This window comes from Lissotriton vulgaris, chromosome 10 (genome assembly GCF_964263255.1).
Source record: "Lissotriton vulgaris chromosome 10, aLisVul1.2, whole genome shotgun sequence".
Taxonomy (NCBI): domain Eukaryota; kingdom Metazoa; phylum Chordata; class Amphibia; order Caudata; family Salamandridae; genus Lissotriton; species Lissotriton vulgaris.
Window position 1 is genome coordinate 111,537,791 of NC_141698.1, and position 25,579 is coordinate 111,563,369.

General features: G+C 44.9%; 1 protein-coding gene across 1 annotated transcript in view; it reads right to left on the reverse strand.

Annotated features, from left to right (window-relative positions):
• Nucleotides 1–1,290: 1,290 nt before the first annotated feature.
• The window catches only part of LOC147684780 (uncharacterized), a 286,561-nt gene continuing 262,272 nt past the window's right edge, over nucleotides 1,291–25,579 (reverse strand). Inside the window, exon 19 of the mRNA XM_086939730.1 lies at nucleotides 1,291–1,607. Coding sequence (XP_086795856.1) covers nucleotides 1,490–1,607 — 118 coding nt within the window. The 3' untranslated portion in view covers nucleotides 1,291–1,489. The remainder of the gene's footprint in view (nucleotides 1,608–25,579) is intronic.

Here is a 25,579-nt window from a genome sequence, read left to right on the forward strand (position 1 = left end):
GCAGAGCAAGTGCTCAAGACTATCATATGGGCTATGAAATTAAATATATACATTGTTTAATTTGTTTATGAATTAAATAAAACGTGTGTATTTCTTTGATGAATACATGCTTCTGTATTGTTTTGCAGTTTAAATAATTGAAAATACTTAGGCCAGGGTCCCTGGCTTCCAGTAATGGCTCACTGGGGGGGGGGCACCCTGATTCCAATAATGATTCAGTGAGGGTCCTTAGGTTCCCGTAATGAATACGTGGGGGTTCACAGTAGTCAAAAGGTTAAGAACCACTGTGTTAGTACATCTGGCCCACAGTGCCTTCTCTAGTCAACAGAGAGCTGGCCTTGATGCACTCCGGCAACTTCCAGGTTTGTCCTCTATGGCAAATGTCTTCAGTAAGGGCACTCAGAGTTTGAGGGAAAACTAGTACAACCAATTTACTCAATATTGGTGTGATAATGCTATCAGAGAGTATATTATTCAGTCATTCCGTGTGCAGCATTCAAGTATCACTTTGCCACTTCAAGAATGGCAAAGTCCTCCTAAATGCAATTAAAGTATGGCATCACAGGCTTTTCACATTTTTTTAATATGCTTTAAGGCTTTTGAAGCAGAACAGGATGTTTATTCTCGTCCTCAAGGGATGCATGCCTACCTCAATGATCCCCTTTCCCTTTGGGGTTGTAATGGGAAACAGACTTGGAAGATGGATCTCCTTAACCAAACCTGTCTTACTTTGCCACACTAGAATCTGACCAATAATTGAAAAGTTGCAGACGCGAGTGCAAGATTAGCGACTAGAATATTCATCTTAGTAACTGCAGAGGGTTTTTAATAGCAAGAGAACATTTTCTAGTTCGTCCTGTTGGAACACGATTTGAGTCATCCGATACTGCTCGAATAGATAAATAACATTTACTAGATCCCAAATATGCCAGTTGGAACACAATTTGAGTCGTTCGATACTGCTAGGAAGGATAAAATGTTCTAGATCCCATATGCTCATTTGAACATGATTTGAATCGTCATATATTCAGCCGCAAAACCTGGACAACGTTGTGTGCCAGATGCCTCCACTGAGTGTTCACACTTCTTTTTTGTAGTTGCAAATGATACACCAACTGCACACTCAATTTAAGTTTTTATTTTTCTGTTCATACCTCTATTTCTTTTGTTCCTCATCATCTTCCTTCTTTACTGTGTATTGTGTTGTAATGGAAATCTCAAGAAAAACATTGTTTAAAAATAATTCAATAATGCCAACCAATTAGATCCAACTATGTAGGGAAGATTGCACCTTAATTGCATCTAACCATTCTGGTTAGTCCATCACCTTCATGTTCTCACCTGAAATAATATAAAAGGTTTACAACTCCTTTTCAGCTGTGTTAAGATGAACACAGCATTTTTTCAGTAACCATCACTCTGCTGTTTTCATGGAGTAGCCGACTTTTCTTTATTTTATATGTATCTTAACAACAATTTATTTTTATTTTTATAAGAGACCATATTTTCGGAGAAGTGCAGATGGAGACGGGGCACGACCTCTAAAATTTCTGAAGACTTCCATAGGAGGAGTTCCACCTCCCAAGCTTAGAAATGTATCGCGAAACCTGTGAAAACAAGCATTGAAATGTATTAAATGTTAGAAATATTCAAAAGCAGTAGAGTAGATCAGGAGTTAGTTATTTGATATGATTCATGTTCTGGCAGGTAATGTAATTGTAGCAAATCTTTCTGCATGACAGTTCTGTTTTTTAATGTTAACTCTATTGCTTTCTTCTTGTAAGATGTACAGTGCTCTCTTACCTTCTAGATTTGGATGCACTTAAATCATATTGATAAATATTAACTGGTTCAAGAGTTAATACACAAGAATGTACTGTACTGATCACAGAAAAGCTAATAGTAAAATACTATGGTCTATTTAACTTTTAAAATAGTTTTTTGTTTGTCCCCACATATTTTTGTACAGTTCACTGCAAATGTCGAATTCTGGATTACTTACAATACAGAAAAAATCAAACCTCCTTTCAATATTGAAAAGGGGTTGCAATTCAGAACAAATTATTCAATGCCATGGCTAAGGGAGGTGAATATGGGTTTTACAGTAGTTGTCAATGCCATGCCTGTGGGAGGTGAATATGGGTTTTACAGTAGTTGTCAATGCCATGCCTACGGGAGGTGAATATGGGTTTTACAGTAGTTTTCAATGCCATGCCTACGGGAGGTGAGTATGGGTTTTACAGTAGTTGTCAATGCCATGCGTACGGGAAGTGAATATGGGTTTTACAGTAGTTGTCAATGCCATGCCTACGGGAGGTGAATATGTGTTTTACAGTAGTTGTCAATGCCATGCCTACGGGAGGTGAATATGGGTTTTACAGCAGTTGTCAATGCCATGCCTAAGGGAGGTGAATATGGGGTTTACAGTAGTTTTCAATGCCATGCCTACGGGAGGTGAATATGGGTTTTACAGCAGTTGTCAATGCCATGCCTACGGGAGGTGAATATGGGTTTTACAGTAGTTGTCAATGCCATGCCTACGAGAGGTGAATATGGGTTTTACAGTAGTTGTCAATGCCATGCCTACGGGAGGTGAATATGGGTTTTACAGTAGTTGTCAATGCCATGCCTACGGGAGGTGAATATGGGTTTTACAGTAGTTGTCAATGCCATGCCTAACAGAGGTTAATATGGGTTTTACAGTAGTTGTGAATGCCATGCCTGGGGGAGGTGAATATGGGTTTTACAGTAGTTGTGAATGCCATGCCTACGGGAGGTGAATATGGGTTTTACAGTAGTTGTCAATGCCATGCCTACGGGAGGTGAATATGTGTTTTACAGTAGTTGTCAATGCCATGCCTACGGGAGGTGAATATGGGTTTTACAGCAGTTGTCAATGCCATGCCTAAGGGAGGTGAATATGGGGTTTACAGTAGTTTTCAATGCCATGCCTACGGGAGGTGAATATGGGTTTTACAGCAGTTGTCAATGCCATGCCTACGGGAGGTGAATATGGGTTTTACAGTAGTTGTCAATGCCATGCCTACGGGAGGTGAATATGGGTTTTACAGTAGTTGTCAATGCCATGCCTACGGGAGGTGAATATGGGTTTTACAGTAGTTGTCAATGCCATGCCTACGGGAGGTGAATATGGGTTTTACAGTAGTTGTCAATGCCATGCCTACGAGAGGTGAATATGGGTTTTACAGTAGTTGTCAATGCCATGCCTACGGGAGGTGAATATGGGTTTTACAGTAGTTGTCAATGCCATGCCTACGGGAGGTGAATATGGGTTTTACAGTAGTTGTCAATGCCATGCCTAACAGAGGTTAATATGGGTTTTACAGTAGTTGTGAATGCCATGCCTGGGGGAGGTGAATATGGGTTTTACAGTAGTTGTGAATGCCATGCCTACGGGAGGTGAATATGGGTTTTACAGTAGTTGTCATTGCCAAGTCAATGGGAGACAAATGCAGGTTTTACAGTAATTGTCAATGACATGCCAATGGGAGGTGAACATGGGCTTTAGATTAGTTGCCATTGCACACCTCTGGGATGTGAAAGTGGGTTTAGAGTAGTTGTCATTGCTATTATTTTGTATCATGTATTTGTCTGGTAAAAAAATATTCTAGTTGACAAAGCACAGCAATATTTTGGGTTCTTTAGAACGGAAGTTTAGAAGCTGTTCTTGCAAACAGTTAACCTAGTATAAAGACATGCTTAGCAGGGAAGACTGAGAAAAGCAAGAACTGCACATTCATCATAAAAAGGGGACCTCAAGCTTAGTAGGGTAGAAAGGGATGGGAAGGTGCTACGGCTTCATCTTAAAAAGTGACTTTAGTCTAAGCAGGAAACTAGGGAAGGGTAGGAGCAGTGCCTTCACCTTAAAATGTGTACTACAAGTATATTTGCTTAAGTACATATTACTATGTAGAAACTTTTATTGCAGAATCAAAACACCTAAAGAAGTACTGTGATGTGATGATGGAAACTTCTGGGAAAACATGTACCTTTCATTCCAAATGACTACGGATGTGCTACAGAATTGACATTTGCATATTTCCAAAACAATATGTACTATTGAGATATATATGCGTTTCGATCTCAAACGATCCTCCTCCTCCTGATCCTTCTCCTCCTGATCCTCCTACTCCTGATCCTCCTCCTCCTGATCCTCCTCCTCCTCCTGATCATCCTCCTCCTGATCCTCCTCCTCCTGATCCTCCTCCTCCTGATCCTCCTCCTCCTGATCCTCCTCCTCCTCCTCCTGATCCTCCTCCTCCTTATCCTCCTCCTCCTCCTCCTCCTCCTCCTGATCCTCCTCCTCCCCCTTATCCTCCTCCTCCTGATCCTCCTCCTCCTGATCCTCCTCCTCCTGATGCTCCTGATCCTCCTCCTCCTGATGCTCCTGATCCTCCTCCTCCTGATCCTCCAGATCCTTCTCTTCCTGATCCTCCTCCTCCTCCTGATCCTCCTCCTCCTGATCCTCCTCCTCCTGATCCTCCTGATCCCCCTCCTCCTCCTCCTGATCCTCCTCCTCCTCCTCCCCCTCCCTCTTTAGATTTCGTTTTTTTTCAATGTAACTTTCATATTTAGACATTGAGGAGGAAAACACAAAGACCTTCTGAGTATAGGAGACGGTTAAAAACCCTATATCAGTGGTATGATTTCCATCTTAGGTTATGCGTGACGGGGCCAGCTAGTTAAAAAACAATGAAAAAGAAATAGGAGAAGAATGTAATAATCCTTTCAAGAACTGTACTCAAAATACTTACCTTTTGATGAGCCAGGGACTCAGATGTTTCTGGAGAATGTCTGACAAAATATCGAATACACAAATATCGAGATACAAAATTATCGCAACAAAAATATCGATGGCAAAAATATCGGAATCCTATCCCTAACAAGGTAAGTACAAATATATCGAAAAAAATATATAGAATGACAAAAATATCGTTTTTTGTAAAATATCGTTTTAATTTTATAAAATAAAAATCGAATATTAACAAAATAATACTTATAAATGTAATAAACATATTTAATAATTGCTATAATATTTTAAATTAATACATAATGTAATACAAATTAATATTAATAAATATATAATACATAATATATTTTTCATTAATAATAACTCTAAATTAATTCTTTTCATAACTTATAAACAAATAAAAATATAATAAATTACTAATACAATTATATACATAAAATAATCATATAAATAACAATTAATAACATAAAACTAATAAAAAAGCTAAATACATTTTAGTATGAGTAAAAATTTCTATTCCCACTCCAGAGAGTGCGACAGTAGGGAAAGTGTTGGATAGCGTAGGGGTAACAATTACTATTCCCACTCCAGAGAGTGCAACAGTAGGGAAAGTGTTGGATAGCGTAGGGTTAAACATTACTATTCCAACTCCAGAGAGTGCAACAGTAGGGAAAGTGTTGGATAGCGTAGGGGTAAAAATTACTATTCCCACTCCAGAGAGTGCAACAGTAGGGAAAGTGTTGGATAGCGTAGGGGTAACAATTACTATTCCAACTCCAGAGAGTGCAACAGTAGGGAAAGTGTTGGATAGCGTAGGGGTAACAATTACTATTCGAACTCCAGAGAGTGCAACAGTAGGGAAAGTGTTGGATAGCATAGGGGTAACAATTGCTATTCCAACTCCAGAGAGTGCAACAGTAGGGAAAGTGTTGGATAGCGTAGGGGTAAAAATTACTATTCCAACTCCAGAGAGTGCAACAGTAGGGAAAGTGTTGGATAGCGTAGGGGTAAAAATTACTATTCCCACTCCAGAGAGTGCAACAGTAGGGAAAGTGTTGGATAGCGTAGGGGTAACAATTACTATTCCCATTCCAGAGAGTGCAACAGTAGGGAAAGTGTTGGATAGCGTAGGGGTAACAATTACTATTCCAACTCCAGAGAGTGCAACAGTAGGGAAAGTGTTGGATAGCGTAGGGGTAACAATTACTATTCCAACTCCAGAGAGTGCAACAGTAGGGAAAGTGTTGGATAGCGTAGGGGTAACAATTACTATTCCAACTCCAGAGAGTGCAACAGTAGGGAAAGTGTTGGATAGCGTAGGGGTAAAAATTACTATTCCAACTCCAGAGAGTGCAACAGTAGGGAAAGTGTTGGATAGCGTGGGGGTAACAATTACTATTCCCACTCCAGAGAATGCAACAGTAGGGAAAGTGTTGGATAGCGCAGGGGTAACAATTACTATTCCCACTCCAGAGAGTGTAACAGTAGGGAAAGTGTTGGATAGCGTAGGGGTTAAAATGACATACTTATAAAAAAATCTTTTTTTTTTAATAATACAAATATGAACTATTAAATAAATATGAACCATTTACAATACATATACATAATTATTAAAAACATGATTAGCTAAATATATGTAACCAAAAATAATCATTAAAAAATACCATTTTATAATATTTAATTACCAATTAATAAATAATTAACAATGATAAAATTAACTTAACAATGATTTTTAATTCATTATTACTTAATTACATTTAAATTAGTTCCCACTATATTCCCCTATAAACACACAACCCGCAACAGAACACATTTATCAATTAATGAATTATTTAAAATTAATTAGCAATTAATTAAAATTAATGTATGCTTCCTACTAATTAATAATTAATTCAACATAATGAAATTACTTCCCACCCTATTCCCCTATAAACCCATAACCCGCTACAGAACATATTTATCAATTAATCAATTAATTCAAAATAATTCAAAATAATTCTCAATTAATTAATAATTCCTAATTAATAATTAATTTAACATAATTAAATTACTTCCCACCCTATTCCCCTATAAACCCATTACCCGCTACAGAACATATTTATCAATTAATCAATTAATTAAAATTAATTAAAAATAATTCTTAATTAATTAATAATTCCTACTAATTAATAATTAATTTAACATAATTAAATTACTTCCCACCCTATTCCCCTATAAACCCAAGACCCACTACAGTACTAAAAGATATTTAATTAAATTACATTAAAAATAAATTATAAAACATAATAAATACAATATAATATACACAAAATTTATTTAAAATTCGATATTAGTAACTTTGAAATTATTTACTTCGATATTAAAGACATCGATATTTAAAACTTCGATATTACTAATATCGATATTAAGAGTGTCGATATTACTTACCTTCTATATTATGTCCCTTCGATATTTAAACTTCGATATAATTGTATATCGAAATTTAAAACTCGATATTTTGTGTACCGTTTCTGGATATATAACACATTAACAATATGGAGTTAAGTATATACCTTACCGACAAACAAGTAGATAATTTGTTGGCCAATTCTAAAACTGGTCCAGCATTCAGCTAAAAATTGGGCTAGAGTTTGAGATCTACCGAAACTCTGCTCAGATCATTTAATTATTTTTGTTTAAAGGGTTCAAGGTCTTTTTTCCCCAGAATCATTGCTGTAGGAGAGAAAGAAGTGTCTTATATAAGCTAATTTCTTTAATTCCAATAAGTTATCAGAATATATTCTGATGAACTGGACAGTTAGGGCAATAGAGGAAATGATAGGTAAGGAACAGCTTGGCTTCCTTCCTCAGCACATCTATTTACATAAATATCTATTAACAACCATAATAGATATAAATACAAAGGAAAGGCCCTGTTTATAACAGACAGCCTTGGTTTGGAAAATATCTTTGATGGGTGAAAAGTTGACTTTGAGATCACTAATATGGAGAAAACTTTATATTGTGTGGAATGATCTAAGGCTACCTTCTAGTATTAATCAGACATTTCACGTGGATGGCTGGCAGAGTAGAATAAAGTTATTTTTCGGAGCTATAGAATTTCCAATTTCTAGTTGATTTGTGCCATCCACACTTTTCAGGGGTCAAGAATTGCAAAGAAGGCGCGTCTTGTTTTTCAGTAACATGCGGGTCAGCTGGTTCACAATATAGATGAATTGAGGAGAGGACTCTGGGGAGGAGACCCTAATTGTAATCCAACAGTTTATCTTTGAAAGAGGGAGGCATGGCTTGTGGTCCCAAATGATATTATACTATGGGCATTTCATTCAAAAGAAGGATCTCAGGGGTCCCAAAAAATAGAAAAGAACTGAGAGCAGAACGATTAATTCTGGTTTGTGTCTTCAACAATTGCAGGCAGCCAAAGGAGGGGCAGCTCGCTATGGACCCCTGTCCGCAAGACATCAGCATAGTTTTCCAAAGTGACACAAAGTTGTACCATGTAGTGCTTTGTATTTCTTTGCATGTGTGTGTGTGTGTGGGGGGGGGTGTCTTTGGGTGTTACATGGGCATTCCTATGCAACCAACCAGGGGTTTTGACGCCGATCCCTACAGGGCTATGCTCCAAAAGTATTATGCCTCCTCGAGGCTGGCATAAAGAAGAGAATGTTTTAATTTCTTCTTATAGTTCCTTCGTTGCATGCGTGCTGCATTGTACAGCACAAGTACAGAGCCGGATAAGTGTTAAAGGATATGCGCACTGGAAGAACTACCTTCCAGTAGAAAAACTATTCCTCACAGAATGCACACACCCTTGCACAAATGTTGATTGATCCAATGTTTGAACCTGGTCTCATTGGCCTACTATATCAAAGCAAGAGAGGAGAACAGGATTCTTGCCATCTTACTCAATATTTTGCTGACTCAGTACACCTTAAAAGAATTGAGGCTTAAACTCTCAAAATACTTTGAAATCTTATGTATGACATCATAAAGCACTGAATAATTTAATTATTGTACTCCCTTGTAGGATAACATAATTCATCCATGATTGTTGACAGAGGACCATGAAGAAGAAAATATCAAATATGAGAAACCTTGGAAAATATTAGTGTACAAACTCTTGTGGACTTAATAATGGCCACGGACCGCCATAAGAATATATTATTATTTATTTATTTGTAAATGTTGAATAGTGTCAGGTGTTACCTTTTGATACCTTCAGAGCGTGAGAGGGGATGTCAATAAGCAATTTGAAAATAGGAAAAGGAGGTTAGAGTTCAGTTCCGAATGAGTATCCGATATCCTTTGGCCTCAACTTCTAATTTATGAGGAATTCCATTCGAGAACAGATCTGAATAGGTTAGAATCGAATCACAGGGATGAATGCACATGTTCAAAATTCCTTGACTTCAATCCTAATCTGTGGCAGTTCAATTACAAAGTAGTCCTGAATACTGCTACTAATACAAATAAAGGAGGCTTATCAATCAAAAGTAGGTGGACATATTTCTCTGTGATATGTAACTCATCAACACATTGTGGGATAGCTCGTGTTGGGCTTGGCCCTTCTGGTAGGTTCACCCCTAATCTTTTTGCTTTTAATCTGTGAATCTGTGTTAATGATTTTCTGGTCTGTGCGCACTTTTTCCCTGTGTCCCAGAGTAAAGTGCGTGCATGTAGTTAGGCTGGCCTGCTCTCCCATAGGGATGCATGGGGAATGTCTGTGCCCCTGGTAGTTCCTGATGCGTGGGGAGTGCATGCTCGAATTTGGTATGTGCGAGCTCGTGAGAATGAATGCTTCGCAATGATGTATGTGGCATGAGTGTGTCGTGGGTAGAAATGCCACTTCTAGGACTTGGCATATTAATGTAAAATATGCCTGGCGTGTGATTGGCTGGAGCTGGCTGGTGAGCCTGGCTCCAGGAAGGCTGGATGGGTCTTCCCGGTGGTGAGTGTGAGATTAGCATGTTGATGGCTGGGGAGGAGTGCACCTGGTCCCTGATGGGGCTGGACTTTCCCCACACAATGCTGGCTCCACCCCCTGTAGTGCGACTGATGACCCTAGCCCTGCCAGTGAATGAAATGGGTGGTTGAGCTATCAAGGGTACTTCAAAACCAGCTGCGACTGGTTTCTCCCCCACCCTGCACCTACAAACAAAGGAATTTACAGTATAAGAAGGGGCTGTGTCCCCATACAATTTGTTCTGCTTTTGGATCCTTGCCAGAGGGGGCTGCTGCTGTTGCTGGGGCCAGGAGGACCGCCACTTGGACTGTCTCCCTGCCTGGAGACCCAGTGAGCTGGCTCTGGGCCCAGCCTTGCCCCCCGTTGCCTGCCTAGGAGGACTTTTGCTGGGCTTGTTGGCCCCTAGCGCCTGGGAGCGCTTGTTATTGCCTTTTAGCGCTTAAGGGCGCTCTACTTTCCTCCTTAGTGCTGGGAGCGCTTAATTTTGCTGTGAGCGCTTGGGAGTGCTCCGATTGCCCAGCCGGTGCCCACCCGGCATTTGCAGGTGTTCGTTATTTATGTACGAGTGCCCACCTCGTTTATTATTGCCACAGCGCTCAGTGCGCTGATATTCCTTGCCAAGCGGCTGCCACGCCGCATTTGCCCATTTTTAATTATTGGAAGCCGGAGCCCACCCGGCATTGACCCCGAGATCACCGCCACAGCCCAGGAGTGTGTGCAGCCCCCGCCGGGCCGCCGCGCTGCCTGCAACGACCCGGAAGAGGTTGACCGGCCGGCCAATCCTAGCGCGGCCGGGCCGGAAGTCCCGCCCCCACCGAGCCGCGAGACGAAGGAAGCAGCCTGCGAGTCCTGCCCGAGGCTCCCGATCGAAGGGGGAGCCCCGGGAAAAGAGAAGAGCAGCAGCAGCCGCAGCCACAGACAGCCGGTGAGTGTGTAGTGGGGCCCGGTGTGTGGAATCGGGGAGGAGGGCATCGGGGCACATTGCCGGTGCCCGCCCCTCCCTTCCGGAGTGTAGAAGTGAGGCTCTTTGGGGGCATGTGCATTTCCCTGAGTCCCCCGTGAGGGACTCCAACGACCGGCCCACTTGTGAGGGAGCCCAGAGAGGTTCCAGGGGCATTTCTATCGATTTAGAGCCACAAGGGTTCTGGGGGCATTTTCTTTAATTAGAGCCCGAGAATCTCAGCAGTGCCAGTCCCTTGTTTCACGAGCCCGGAGAGGCTCACAGCACCATTTATACTTTCGAGCCAGAGAGGCTCCAGCCCACAGTTGTTCTAGAGCGCAGAAGCTCTTAAGTGCTATTCTACTTGTTTAGAGCCCAGAGGCTCTTGAGGGGCACAGGCAGTTGGTCAGAGCCCCGTGGCTCCCACGCTGTGTTGCCCTCACCTGTGTTCTTGAGACCACCAGGCTCCAACGTTGGCATCATCTGTATTTACAACTGTCCAGCACTTCGTGGACAGTTGCTACGTTTAGGCTTTGTGTTCTTGGCTGCCTGCGCAGCCTTCCCTGACAGTTTGGACTCAGGGCACCTCAGCCCTTGCAAGGCCAGTTGGCCTGAGGGACAGTTCTAGTGTTGTGCTATGTGCACCTTGCGCATTGTAATTTACTTGTTTATTTTGATTCCTGCGCAAATGTTCTACCTGCACTTCTGAATGTGTTTTAATGCCTCATGTGCAATGTGTTTTATGTTTTATCCCCTTTGCTAAAAGTGACCTGCTTAGAGGATTGTTTATGTATTACCTTTGCTAAATGTGACCTGCTTAGGTAATTGTTTAGGTTTCCTTCCCTTTGCTAAAAGTGACCTGCTTAGGTGATGGTTTTCCTCCAATAGTTCCTGATGATAAGGTCCTAGTTCCCTGCGTGATTTTCCTACAGTGTTTAGGGTTGCGTAGGAGGTATTTACTCTTTACCAGTGATTACTGGTTGTGTGCAGCATTTACTATTTTGGTACTACAGTCATTATATGTTTATGTGCTAAGTGTTATACCTACAAGTATTATTTCTAACAAGTGCCTACCCCTGACAGTGGTCCATGTGGCCCTGTCCTGTACATAATCCCTTGTAAATTCTGCCCGTGCCTGTTTGCACATTGTAAAGTGTGTGTGTTATCTAATGTGTTTTTGCTTTAATACAAAGGCTATTTTTTATATAACCTTGTGTGGAGTTTCCTTTGTGGTGGGCCTTGGGTGTTGTTGCTGGGTGCGCGCGCAAACGCTTTACACATCACCTCCGAGATTAGCCTTGCTGCTCGCGTCACGTTACCTAGAGGGTGAGCAGGGGTTATCTTGGTGTGTAACTCCCTTGCCCTGACTTAGACTTGGTGATCCCTGACTGACTTTGGCGTGAGCCTTGGCCAGCCCGGGGTCCCGGGTCTAACATTGGTGGCAAGCGGTGTGGATTGGACTTGCGTTTGCGTTGTACCACAGTAGCGACAGGCCGCACTACAAAACTCTACATTTTTAGATAACCACATTATGGGGATTATTGTTTTTTTAGGTGAAGATCAGTATTGCTTCTCCTGAAAGGTGTCATTTTGTATTTTGTCCAGTACCTTGTTCCCCGCCCTGCTCCCAGAGTTTGGTACCTGTGTCGCTTGTGGTCAGGTTGAGAAAATCAGGGGTGGTAGAAACTGCCTTACCAGTCCGAGGGGAGGGTGTGTGTGTTACACTGGACAGAGGAGTGCAAGTTCTCTGAGATAGGAATCTTGCTGAATTTTGTTAATTGTATACTCCTGTTTAGCTCAGACCCCCAGGTTCCCTGTGTCAAACTTTTCTTGAGAACGCCCGCCAAAATGGAGCCTGCTTTTGATCTCTGTGGTCTTTTTAGATACAGTAGGTTAGAGCTGGTCAGATTCTGTGAAAAGGGAGGCATAGAGGTGAGTGAGCCGGATACTCAGTCCCAGCTTAGGGACAGCCTGATCCTGTGGCAAAAGGCTCAGTGGGATCGTGAGCACAGTGAGAGAGATAGGGCCCGGGCCGCGCGCCATGAGGGTGGTGAGTCTGTGGAGAGCCCTGAAGAATGTGAGTTTGATGATGATGACAGTGAATGGGCATCAGCAGATAGTGAAGACCCCATGGATAGGGAGTCCCTTACTGGCCCCATCCCTTTCCCTGTCCCCAGAGGAGAGGTTGGATAGGAAGGAAGAGCGGGAGCATCAGCTAGCGATGGAACAGCTCAGGTTGGAGCATGCCAAGCTAGAGGCTGAAAGGGCCTTGTTCAGGGAGAAGGTAGCCCTAGAGAGTAGGTTATCCCCTGAGTGCAGTTGTAATTGTCTGGATTCCCCCTGGGAGGGTGGAGTCCAGTGGTGGCAATGATTTAAATGTCAGTGTAGACAGTCCCACTCCCAGTTCCCCAAGTATAGTACCTGTTTCCCGAGAAGAGGAGTATCGGTTGACATTCAGGAACCTTAGGAAACAACCTCACCAGGATTGGGAGGATTATTCCGATGATTGTGATGATGCACTGATTGATAAGTTAAGGGTTCACGGGGAACCTGAGTATTATAGGCTGTTCAACCTAGTTGTCAGGGAGCAGCTGCTCAATTGTTTTGCGCCAGAGTTGCGCCAACACCTGTTAGGGTGTGGATTGACTAAGCCTTGTGAGCTTGCAAGGGAAGCAAATCGCTGGGAAAGTGCGAGAGGTTCTTTAGAGTCACTAGTGAGTGATTCCAACAATAGTGGGTCAGGTTTCCTCCAACCCAGCGTGGTGGAGGAGGGTGAGAGTAGCCCAGCTAGGTCCCAGTATAGTGAGGAGGGTCTAGGGGCTTGCTTCCTGTCTCAGTGGAGCGGGAGTGAGTGTGAGACCGAGAGTCCCCAGATGCCCGAAGCCCTGCCTCAGAGCCTGGATGGATTCTTTAGGGAACACCAGGGTGGGGACCTAAGCTTACCTGTTAGTTCACTTGAGGGAGATCTAGTGTGTGGAGGACCTGGAGCATCTGTAAGCGGAGCTTCTATGGTTATAGAGTCTGGCAGTACTGCTCCAGTAGGGAGGGTACAGAAGTCCAGTGAAAAGAGTGATTGGGGGATAGGATGTGAGTCCCCAGAAATCCTGGAGTGCCAGGCAGTGATTCCACCAAAGGTTCTAGACCGGAGGTTGGAGGTCCAGGTTCATGGTTTGCCTGACCTGAAGGGTTGGAATACTGTAATCAGTGTCCTGACCAGTTCTTTCTCCAGAGGTACCGCCCCGGTTGGGAGGGAGCAGGGCTCTGGAAGGAGGTGCAGAGGGTGGGAGAGCCCACCTCTGACCCCGGTACCACCTGAGGGGTTAAACCCTAGGTTGGGAGAATGGTGTTTAGAGGGTACCCCTCGCAGAAGGAGGAGGAACCCTAGGAGAAGAGGTAAAGGGAGGAGAGCCTTCCCTGAAACTCCTGATCCACCTAAGGTTGTAGACCCTAGGCTGGAAACCAGTGGCAGTCTAGCCCTGTCTTGCAGGCAGGAAGAGTGGAGAATGGCTATTATGTGCCAGGGGTTACTACCCCCTACTTTGTGAGTAGGCAGGAACCAGTGGTACCTGGGTGGCCTAGGGCCTGGTCATGGCCGAGGGCAGCTGGAGAGTACCAGTGGGGTAGCCCAGTTAGTCCCTACCATAGTTTTAGAAAGAACCCCAGGGGTTCACCGTGGCGTAAAACAGGAGGGTGTCCCTGCAGTTGCGGGCCCGCGTCCGTGTTTTATCGCCCCAAGCAGGGAAGCCCATCACAGTGGTGATTTGTCTGCCCTGCGTTTTAGCTGGAAGGGGGTTGTGTTGGACTTGGCCCTTCTGGCAGGTTCACCCCTAATCTTTTTGCTTTTAATCTGTGAATCTGTGTTAATGATTTTCTGGTCTGTGCGCACTTTTTCCCTGTGTCCCAGAGTAAAGTGCGTGCATGTAGTTAGGCTGGCCTGCTCTCCCATAGGGATGCATGGGGAATGTCTGTGTCCCTGGTAGTTCCTGATGCGCGGGGAGTGCATGCTCGAATTTGGTATGTGCGAGCTCGTGAGAATGAATGCTTCGCAATGATGTATGTGGCATGAGTGTGTCTTGTGTAGAAATGCCACTTCTAGGACTTGGCATATTAATGTAAAATATGCCTGGAGTGTGATTGGCTGGAGCTGGCTGGTGAGCCTGGCTCCAGGAAGGCTGGATGGGTCTGCCCGGTGGTGAGTGTGAGATTAGCATGTTGATGGCTGGGGAGGAGTGCACCTGGTCCCTGATGAGGCTGGACTTTCACCACAGAATGCTGGCTCCACCCCCTGTAGTGCGACTGATGACCCTAGCCCTGCCAGTGAATGAAATGGGTGGTTGAGCTATCAAGAGTACTTCAAAACCAGCTGCGACTGGTTTCTCCCCCACCCTGCACCTAGAGACAAAGGAATTTACAGTATAAGAAAGGGCTGTGTCCCCATACAATTTGTTCTGCTTTTGGATCCTTGCCAGAGGGGGCTGCTGCTGTTGCTGGGGGCAGGAGGACCGCCACTTGGACTGTCTCCCTGCCTGGAGACCCAGTGAGCTGGCTCTGTGCCCAGCTTTGCCCCCCGTTGCCTGCCTAGGAGGACTTTTGCTGGGCTTGTTGGCCCCTAGCGCCTGGGAGCGCTAGTTATTGCCTTTTAGCGCTTAAGGGCGCTTTACTTTCTTCCCTAGCGCAGGGAGCGCTTGATTTTGCCGTGAGAGCGCTTGGGAGCGCTCCGATTGCCCAGCCGGTGCCCACCCGGCATTTGCAGGCGTTCATTATTTATGTACGAGTGCCCACCTCGTTTATTATTGCCACAGCACTCCGTGCACTGATATTCCTTGCCAAGCGGCTGCCACGCCGCATTTGCCCATTTTTAATTATTGGAAGCCGGAGCCCACCCGGCATTGCCCCCCGAGATCACCGCCACAGCCCAGGAGTATGTGCAGCCCCCGCGGGCCGCCGCGCTGCCTGCGACGACCCGGAAGAGGTTGACCGGCCGGCCAATCCCAGCGCGGCCGGGCCGGAAGTCCCGCCCCACCGAGCCGCGAGACGAAGGAAGCAGCCTGCGAGTCCTGCCCGAGGCTCCCGATCGAAGGGAGAGCCCCGGGAAAAGAGAAGAGCAGCAGCCGCAGCCACAGACAGCCGGTGAGTGTGCAGTGGGGCCCGGTGTGTGGAATCGGGGAGGAGGGCGTTGGGGCACATTGCCGGTGCCCGCCCCTCTCCTCCGGAGTGTAGAGCCGGTTGAGGCTCTTTGGGGGCATGTGCATTTCCCTGAGTCCCCCGTGAGGGACTCCAATGACCGGCCCACTTGTGAGGGAGCCCAGAGAGGTTCCAGGGGCATTTCTATCGATTTAGAGCCACAAGGGCTCTGGGGGCATTTTCTTTAATTAGAGCCCGAGAGGCTCAGCAGTGCCAGTCCCTTGTTTCACGAGCCCGGAGAGGCTCACAGCACCATTTATACTTTCGAGCCAGAGAGGCTCCAGCCCACAGTTGTTCTAGAGCGCAGAAGCTCTTAAGTGCTATTCTACTTGTTTAGAGCACAGAGGCTCTTGAGGGGCACAGGCAGTTGGTCAGAGCCCCGTGGCTCCCACGCTGTGTTGCCCTCACCTGTGTTCTTGAGCCCACCAGGCTCCAACGTTGGCATCATCTGTATTTACAACTGTCCAGCACTTCGTGGACAGTTGCTACATTTTGGCTTTGTGTTCTTGGCTGCCAGCGCAGCCTTCCCTGAAAATTTGGACTCAGGCCACCTCAGCCCTTGCGAGGCCAGTTGGCCTGAGGGACAGTTCTAGTGTTGTGCTATGTGCACCTTGCGCATTGTAATTTACTTGTTTATTTTGATTCCTGCGCAAATGTTTTACCTGCACCTCTGAATGTGTTTTAATGCCTCATGTGCAATGTGTTTTATGTTTTATCCCCTTTGCTAAAAGTGACCTGCTTAGAGGATTGTTTATGTATTACCTTTGCTAAATGTGACCTGCTTAGGTGATTGTTTAGGTTTCCTTCCCTTTGCTAAAAGTGACCTGCTTAGGTGATGGTTTTCCTTCTATAGGTCCTGATGATAAGGTCCTAGTTTTCTGCGTGATTTTCCTACAGTGTTTAGGGTTGCGTAGGAGGTATTTACTCTTTACCAGTGATTACTGGTTATGTGCTGCATTTACTATTTTGGTACTACAGTCATTATATGTTTATGAGCTAAGTGTTATACCTACAAGTATTATTTCTAACAAGTGCCTACCCCTGACAGTGGTCCATGTGGCCCTGTCCTGTACATAATCCCTTGTAAATTCTGCCCGTGCCTGTTGGCACATTGTAAAGTGTGTGTGTTATCTAATGTGTTTTTGCTTTAATACAAAGGCTATTTTTTATATAACCTTGTGTGGAGTTTTCTTTGTGGTGGGCCTTGGGTGTTGTTGCTGGGTGCGCGCGCAAACGCTTTACACATCGCCTCCGAGATTAGCCTTGCTGCTCGCGTCACGTTACCTAGAGGGTGAGCAGGGGTTATCTTGGTGTGTAACTCCCTTGCCCTGACTTAGACTTGGTGATCCCTGACTGACTTTGGCGTGAGCCTTGGCCAGCCCGGGGTCCCGGGTCTAACAGCTTGGGATAAGTAATGGAACTGCCTTTTTACAATGGAAAACAGTGTAAACTTTTGCTGCACAAAAGGGAAGGATAACCCTCAGGAGAGCAATGAAAGGAAGCCACCTTCCAAGAAGAAGTCTGATTTCATCGGAAGCCATTGGCGCATATGGTTAAGGCATGAATCACGAAAGCAAATCGAGACCTAAAGCATCTGACCAGATGAAGTATCGGGTCGACGAGATGGTATTTCATGATCTCATTAGAGCTTGATGATAACTTCTAAAATTGGTTAGTGCAAATGTCAGGATGGGTCTCATGTCAATTTATGTGTATTAACCTAAATATGGGGCAGATTTACAAGCCCCTTGCGTAATATTTACGCCACCACTGTGTCACTTTTTTTGACACAGCAGCAGCGTAAAAATCCGGCCCATTTACAATGTGACGCATCTAGGGAGATGCGTCACGTTGTAAAGCCCTGAGTCACATTATACCTGTGTCAGGTATAATGTATGCAGGGTGGGCGTTCCAATGCAAAAAAGTCTCATAGAAGTGACGCAGTGAAATCGACAAGATTTTACTGTGCCACTTCTAGGACGCCCCTGCGTCAAATTCTTGTGCCTGCTTCGATCAGGCGTAAGGAGTGACGCAGCACAAGGATAGGCCTCACCCTGCATTGCTGGAGTTTGTGTTGTGCTTGCGACACGACTCCAGCAATGCGTGACTTTTGCGTCAACAGATGTGTCAGAATTTCTGACGCATCTGTCAGTCATTGCGCCATGGTGCGCTGTGTTGTAAATAGGGTACATTCATAGTGGCACAAGGGTTTCCCAGGGGGCTCAGGGAAAGTGACGCATCTTCACAGATGCGTCACTTTCTTGTAAATCTGCCCCTAAGTGCTTAGAGAAAACTACTACCTCTTTATTCTGGCAAGTGAGAGAGATTATACCTTTCTCAAGGCCCAGTGACAAAACCATTTGCTACTTTACTGGACTCGTTTTTTTCATGAATTGTATTGAGTTTTTAAATAATATCTCCAAATGCTACATCACTGTATTTTGGACAACAGTTTTTTCATTTGATTGAGCATTATAAAAGAACATATGAATCTCGGTTACTACTGCATCGGACCCTTGTGGAAGATTTCCTGTTGGCCAGGTGGGTAAAGATTAGTTTCACCGAAACTAAACATTCAAGATAATGTTAGAAGAAAGGTGTAGTGAGTTTTGTAAAAAAAATATAATTTTTTTGGTGATAGAAATCATTCTGTTGAGTTAAGGGAGGGATTGTACACTCCAACACTAGATAGTCTAAGGCTGCAAGTCTGAGGATGTTTGCATTATTACCACTATCCTTGGTCATCAGAAATAACTATGTCGGTAGTTAGGCAACAATCCAACCTGATCAATAGCCTCCTTCAGAAAGTTCTCCTTTTCCGATCCATGAAACATAGTGCTCCATGTGGACTGAGGTGAATTATGAAAAGGTGTATTTAACCCCTTCGATGCTGGTGACAGAACCATTCCGTCATCAGTCACGGTTGAGCTGTGCTGATGACCGAATGGTTCCGTCACGACCACACCCTGTTCTGGAATGTCCAGCACCGGGGAAGAATCTGCGCCGCACGGAAGGTGTTAACTGGTACCCAGGACCTTGAAGATAGACCTGAATTACATGTTGATTCCTACCAATCAATCAATCAGGGAATTGTAAGCGTGCTACTCACCTGTGAGAGTCTCAAGGCGCTCATGAGTGGTGGGCAGAAGTCTGCAGAGGTCACCTGTCTCTGCATACTAAGCACGCCCCTCTATGGGACAAAATCATTGACGAGTTGCTCACAATCAGATAACTATCACCATCTGGCAACAAAGAGATCTGGGGCCTTTGACGAACTGGTTCTTTCTTTAATACAGAGTTGTAATGTTGTCCATTGAAATCATGAAAACTACTGATCTAATTAGAGAGAAAAGGGTTTAGGGCAAGGAAGTTGACATTCAACTCAACCTCTTTTAGCGAAGCATTGAGCCTGGTTTGTCTCACAGAATGCTGATAGAAAAGTCTCTGCATTAAGCATGGAAGACTCATATGTGGTTGCCACAATATGAACTAGGGTGGGGGAAAGATCAGCTATACTTTCAGTATAGGGCTATAATAATTGTTGAAATGGCAGAAGGGCTGAAGGACCTTGGTCTGAGAGTATGCGATCCACTCCAAGTACTACTGACACTAAATTGATGCAATTTAATCCTAGCCTCCTAAAATAAATCTATGCAGAAGGACTGAATGCACCAGTTCTCTTATGCTAAAATCTTGTTTTTGTGAGACACCATGTCTTGCCTGATTCAGATGCTTTCTTAATGAGAACATCTTCGCCTGGTTTGTCTCCAGGATGGCTTCAATGAATGGAATCCTGCTAACTGAAATCAGAGCTAGTGAGGGAATGCTTACAGAAACCCTCGACTCAAAGAGGGATTAAATGATCAGTGGCAGGCTGGATGAGGATAGAGCCTTTGACAGACAATCCTTTGACAGACAATCAGTTTGTCCAATAGCATGGACCTTCAAAATCCAATTTACTTCACAACTGGAGCCATAATTTCATTTTTTCACACACTCCTGCATTCAGGGATGTTCTGCTGTGACTGTGATGCACAAATATATGGGGGTGCAGGTTTTTCAAGTTCAATGAAATAGGTCTCATCCTAAACTACTTTCCGGTCCTGAGTTTGTTGAAATATCTTGAACTTGAGAAGCAGAAGAAATTGGTTCACGTAATCTAGTATTATAATCAAATGAACCCTCCTTCATCTTGCTGACGAGGAAGTAATGCTACAGTATTTTACCCTTTTTTGGATAGTGGCAAGCTCTTAAGGCCCTAAAGGGGCATGTGAAATTCCAAATGGGGCTTAGGGGTGGCAGTTTTGTGGGCATGTGACAGAATTATGACAGAACACGGCGCCCACGCACAGCCTGGTTATTAATAGCCCGGTTTATCTGCCATCTCAAAGTCTTTTATGCTACTCAAATGTGTTAGTGATTTATCACTGACCGCTCTATTAAACGTCGTGTGATTTCTCACAGAGCGGTGCTCCTTTTACCTGCGCTGCAGCCAGGTGGGGTGAAGCTCCTCAGCCTACACATAAGGGTGAGTGCTTGCCTGAAATAACGTTCAGGCATGATTGAACATACTGTAATGTCATTACGAATACAAATAATAACGTGCATTGTATTATTTGTTTGTTTGTCTGTCGTTTTGTTTTACATGTTGGATCCCTAACCATTTCATTGACAGTTTACGGTTGAGAACGCCTGGACTTTCAGGTGACACTTTTATTTATTATTTTTTGAAAGCAGTAGTGTATTAAATATACAGGTCCTGAGGAATGCATTAAGAACATCTTACAATATGCTGAAACATGTCGACCACTAAGTGCGGCTATTATTTAAAGCCTGCACCTACACCTGCCTTTTAACCTTAGGGTTTGGGGGTTATTATTAAAATTTTCTCTACCACCCATTCACCTAATTTTAGTACCCTTCACTTTTTTCATCACTATACACTGCTTTTTTCAGCAGCCACCACTACACTTCTCTGTTCTGCTCTCATACCTCATATTACATCTCGGTCACGGTAATTTTTACCGGCCGTCTTGCCTCCTGGGTAAGGAGATCCCATATGATGATAATAAGGGCGGTACAGTGTGGCTTCTGATGGGAACAATATTTCCCTCCTGGTACCCTTGAGTCTTGACTCGACCACACTTTTACTATTTCTCACTGTTACTGTCTGGTATAGTGGATCCTACTGTCAAAACTTTTCTTTCTCTTTCTGACCCCCAGATATCAATTGTTGTGATATATGGCATGTGACAGAACCCAAAAGCCCTAGACGAGTGAAGATTACTGAAGGTAGCAGAGTGAAAGTTATCAAACTATGAGAAGGGATTGCATCTTCAGAGGTGGAAGAACAGAATGTGCATGAACTACAGGAAGGTGACTGGGACTTCTTGGCCTCCGAATGAGGCTGGGCATCTTTCTAGCTTGACTGACCCTGATTTGATTTGTTGCAGTCTTTTTAGGTGTTGGCACAAAGACTAGAACTGGAGATACTGACACTGGATTTGGGACAAAAGTATGTCCTAGCCCTAAAGTAGTGAAAAGCTTTGGTTGATTTGAATGAGGTCTTTGGTGAGGTAACTAGATAAACCAAAGACTAAGGGCTATGTTTGCTCTCTTTTTTTCATTTTGAAGGAAAGGATGTTGTGACGAGATGGCGAGCAGTGACAGCACTCCTTTCCAACTCAACTTGACCAAGATTATTAGGAACGCTCCACTTACTACTCATTTTGTGTTGGTGCCCGTAGAGGTGCTGGACTCGGCTCTCTTGTGCAGACCACGTGAATCACCTCAGCATGAAGTGATTTAATCTACAGGGATCTGCTCAGCTGAGGATGAATACCCATTTGGCATTGTTGAACCCAGACATTCAAGTAACCAATGGAGGAGAAGCATGAGTCATGTAGAATAGTGGTATGTGTCCTTTGTGACTGCTGCAAAGGTTTCAAAGCAATATACACAGAATAAAGTGCCCATTCACTAACTTGAATTACTAACGGGAGTAGAGAACATAAACGATTGACACTACAGAATAACTCAAAACTTCATATTCTGAAAGAGACTTCTTGTTGTATATTTCTCAACTTTTGGGTATTCCCCAGGCGTCAGACTCAATCCAGGAACTTTTCAGCAGTTCAGGTAGTGCTGCTCAACTCCGCACTGACGCCATTCCGCTCCAGAAATGACACGCAGCGCCCATGTAGACGCCATCCCTGAGTGCTGTCAGTTACTTTCTTTCAGGGCCACCAAATGCTGATGCAGAGCTTCCTTTGTCTCTTTCAAAGACTTTTACATCAAAGTTTTTCTCAGGGTGCAAGGGATGACACCCACAAAAACAACAGGTTTTAAGCCCTTTAGGGATTGTTGCAAACAAATGTGTGTGACATATCACCACCAGGTATACCAGTAATGTCTGGGGTCAGGTCAGGACTCAAAGACCTGCAGCAACTGCATGTCGATGAACTGAAGGCCACCAGAGACTGCGAGGCTAAGCTTTACATCATCAACTATAAAAGGACTCCCCCCTGGACCACTTCCAGTCGCGGTCTGCGTCCAAGGTTCAGTCCCATTCCCGTAGTTGACAAAGCTGATCTAGAGGCTGGTCTTTGTCGTGTTCAAGATTGTCAAGTAAGTTGAAAATGAAACACAAGAAATAGAAGTGGAATTCTGCTCTCTCCCTCTACTCGCTTTCACCTGAGCAGGTGCTGGGGCAATGCCACACTTCTCGATCACGATTCAGAAAAGGGGGTGGTGATGAACAGAGTGTCTGAATTAAGCAGACCACTCTTACCCAGTCCAAAGATCAGGGCTTGATCCATCACCGTTATTTATCTCACTGCACCATCCCAGCTCAGAACCTGGCTATATGCAAATCAGTCTGTCCCTGGCCCAGTGCATCATGGGAACAGGGCAGACTAAACTACCAAGCCAATTCTTCACCAGAAAGGAGACAAGCTACCGGGGACCGGTTTCTGGCATTTCAGCCTTCTTCGGCCCGGCTTGCTTGAATCCTGATGGTGCAGTGAGAAAGGGACTCATGTCTGAGTATACCCTGCCACACCTATAGTGGCCAAAAATGATTCAGAAAAGGGGGTGGTGATGAACAGAGTGTCTGAATTAAGCAGACCACTCTTACCCAGTCCAAAGATCAGGGCTTGATCCATCACCGTTATTTATCTCACTGCACCATCCCAGCTCAGAACCTGGCTATATGCAAATCAGTCTGTCCCTGGCCCAGTGCATCATGGGAACAGGGCAGACTAAACTACCAAGCCAATTTTTCACCAGAAAGGAGACAAGCTACCGGGGACCGGTTTCTGGCATTTCAGCCTTCTTCGGCCCGGCTTGCTTGAATCCTGATGGTGCAGTGAGAAAGGGACTCATGTCTGAGTATACCCTGCCACACCTATAGTGGCCAAAAACGATTCAGAAAAGGGGGTGGTGATGAACAGAGTGTCTGAATTAAGCAGACCACTCTTACCCAGTCCAAAGATCAGGGCTTGATCCATCACCGTTATTTATCTCACTGCACCATCCCAGCTCAGAACCTGGCTATATGCAAATCAGTCTGTCCCTGGCCCAGTGCATCATGGGAACAGGGCAGACTAAACTACCAAGCCAATTCTTCACCAGAAAGGAGACAAGCTACCGGGGACCGGTTTCTGGCATTTCAGCCTTCTTCGGCCCGGCTTGCTTGAATCCTGATGGTGCAGTGAGAAAGGGACTCATGTCTGAGTATACCCTGCCACACCTATAGTGGCCAAAAACGATTCAGAAAAGGGGGTGGTGATGAACAGAGTGTCTGAATTAAGCAGACCACTCTTACCCAGTCCAAAGATCAGGGCTTGATCCATCACCGTTATTTATCTCACTGCACCATCCCAGCTCAGAACCTGGCTATATGCAAATCAGTCTGTCCCTGGCCCAGTGCATCATGGGAACAGGGCAGACTAAACTACCAAGCCAATTCTTCACCAGAAAGGAGACAAGCTACCGGGGACCGGTTTCTGGCATTTCAGCCTTCTTCGGCCCGGCTTGCTTGAATCCTGATGGTGCAGTGAGAAAGGGACTCATGTCTGAGTATACCCTGCCACACCTATAGTGGCCAAAAACGATTCAGAAAAGGGGGTGGTGATGAACAGAGTGTCTGAATTAAGCAGACCACTCTTACCCAGTCCAAAGATCAGGGCTTGATCCATCACCGTTATTTATCTCACTGCACCATCCCAGCTCAGAACCTGGCTATATGCAAATCAGTCTGTCCCTGGCCCAGTGCATCATGGGAACAGGGCAGACTAAACTACCAAGCCAATTCTTCACCAGAAAGGAGACAAGCTACCGGGGACCGGTTTCTGGCATTTCAGCCTTCTTCGGCCCGGCTTGCTTGAATCCTGATGGTGCAGTGAGAAAGGGACTCATGTCTGAGTATACCCTGCCACACCTATAGTGGCCAAAAACGATTCAGAAAAGGGGGTGGTGATGAACAGAGTGTCTGAATTAAGCAGACCACTCTTACCCAGTCCAAAGATCAGGGCTTGATCCATCACCGTTATTTATCTCACTGCACCATCCCAGCTCAGAACCTGGCTATATGCAAATCAGTCTGTCCCTGGCCCAGTGCATCATAGGAACAGGGCAGACTAAACTACCAAGCCAATTCTTCACCAGAAAGGAGACAAGCTACCGGGGACCGGTTTCTGGCATTTCAGCCTTCTTCGGCCCGGCTTGCTTGAATCCTGATGGTGCAGTGAGAAAGGGACTCATGTCTGAGTATACCCTGCCACACCTATAGTGGCCAAAAACGATTCAGAAAAGGGGGTGGTGATGAACAGAGTGTCTGAATTAAGCAGACCACTCTTACCCAGTCCAAGGATCAGGGCTTGATCCATCACCGTTATTTATCTCACTGCACCATCCCAGCTCAGAACCTGGCTATATGCAAATCAGTCTGTCCCTGGCCCAGTGCATCATGGGAACAGGGCAGACTAAACTACCAAGCCAATTCTTAACCAGAAAGGAGACAAGCTACCGGGGACCGGTTTCTGGCATTTCAGCCTTCTTTGGCCCGGCTTGCTTGAATCCTGATGGTGCATTGAGAAAGGGACTCATGTCTGAGTATACCCTGCCACACCTATAGTGGCCAAAAACGATTCAGAAAAGGGGGTGGTGATGAACAGAGTGTCTGAATTAAGCAGACCACTCTTACCCAGTCCAAAGATCAGGGCTTGATCCATCACCGTTATTTATCTCACTGCACCATCCCAGCTCAGAACCTGGCTATATGCAAATCAGTCTGTCCCTGGCCCAGTGCATCATGGGAACAGGCCAGACTAAACTACCAAGCCAATTCTTCACCAGAAAGGAGACAAGCTACCGGGGACCGGTTTCTGGCATTTCAGCCTTCTTCGGCCCGGCTTGCTTGAATCCTGATGGTGCAGTGAGAAAGGGACTCATGTCTGAGTATACCCTGCCACACCTATAGTGGCCAAAAACGATTCAGAAAAGGGGGTGGTGATGAACAGAGTGTCTGAATTAAGCAGACCACTCTTACCCAGTCCAAAGATCAGGGCTTGATCCATCACCGTTATTTATCTCACTGCACCATCCCAGCTCAGAAACTGGCTATATGCAAATCAGTCTGTCCCTGGCCCAGTGCATCAGGGAACAGGGCAGACTAAACTACCAAGCCAATTCTTCACCAGAAAGGAGACAAGCTACCGGG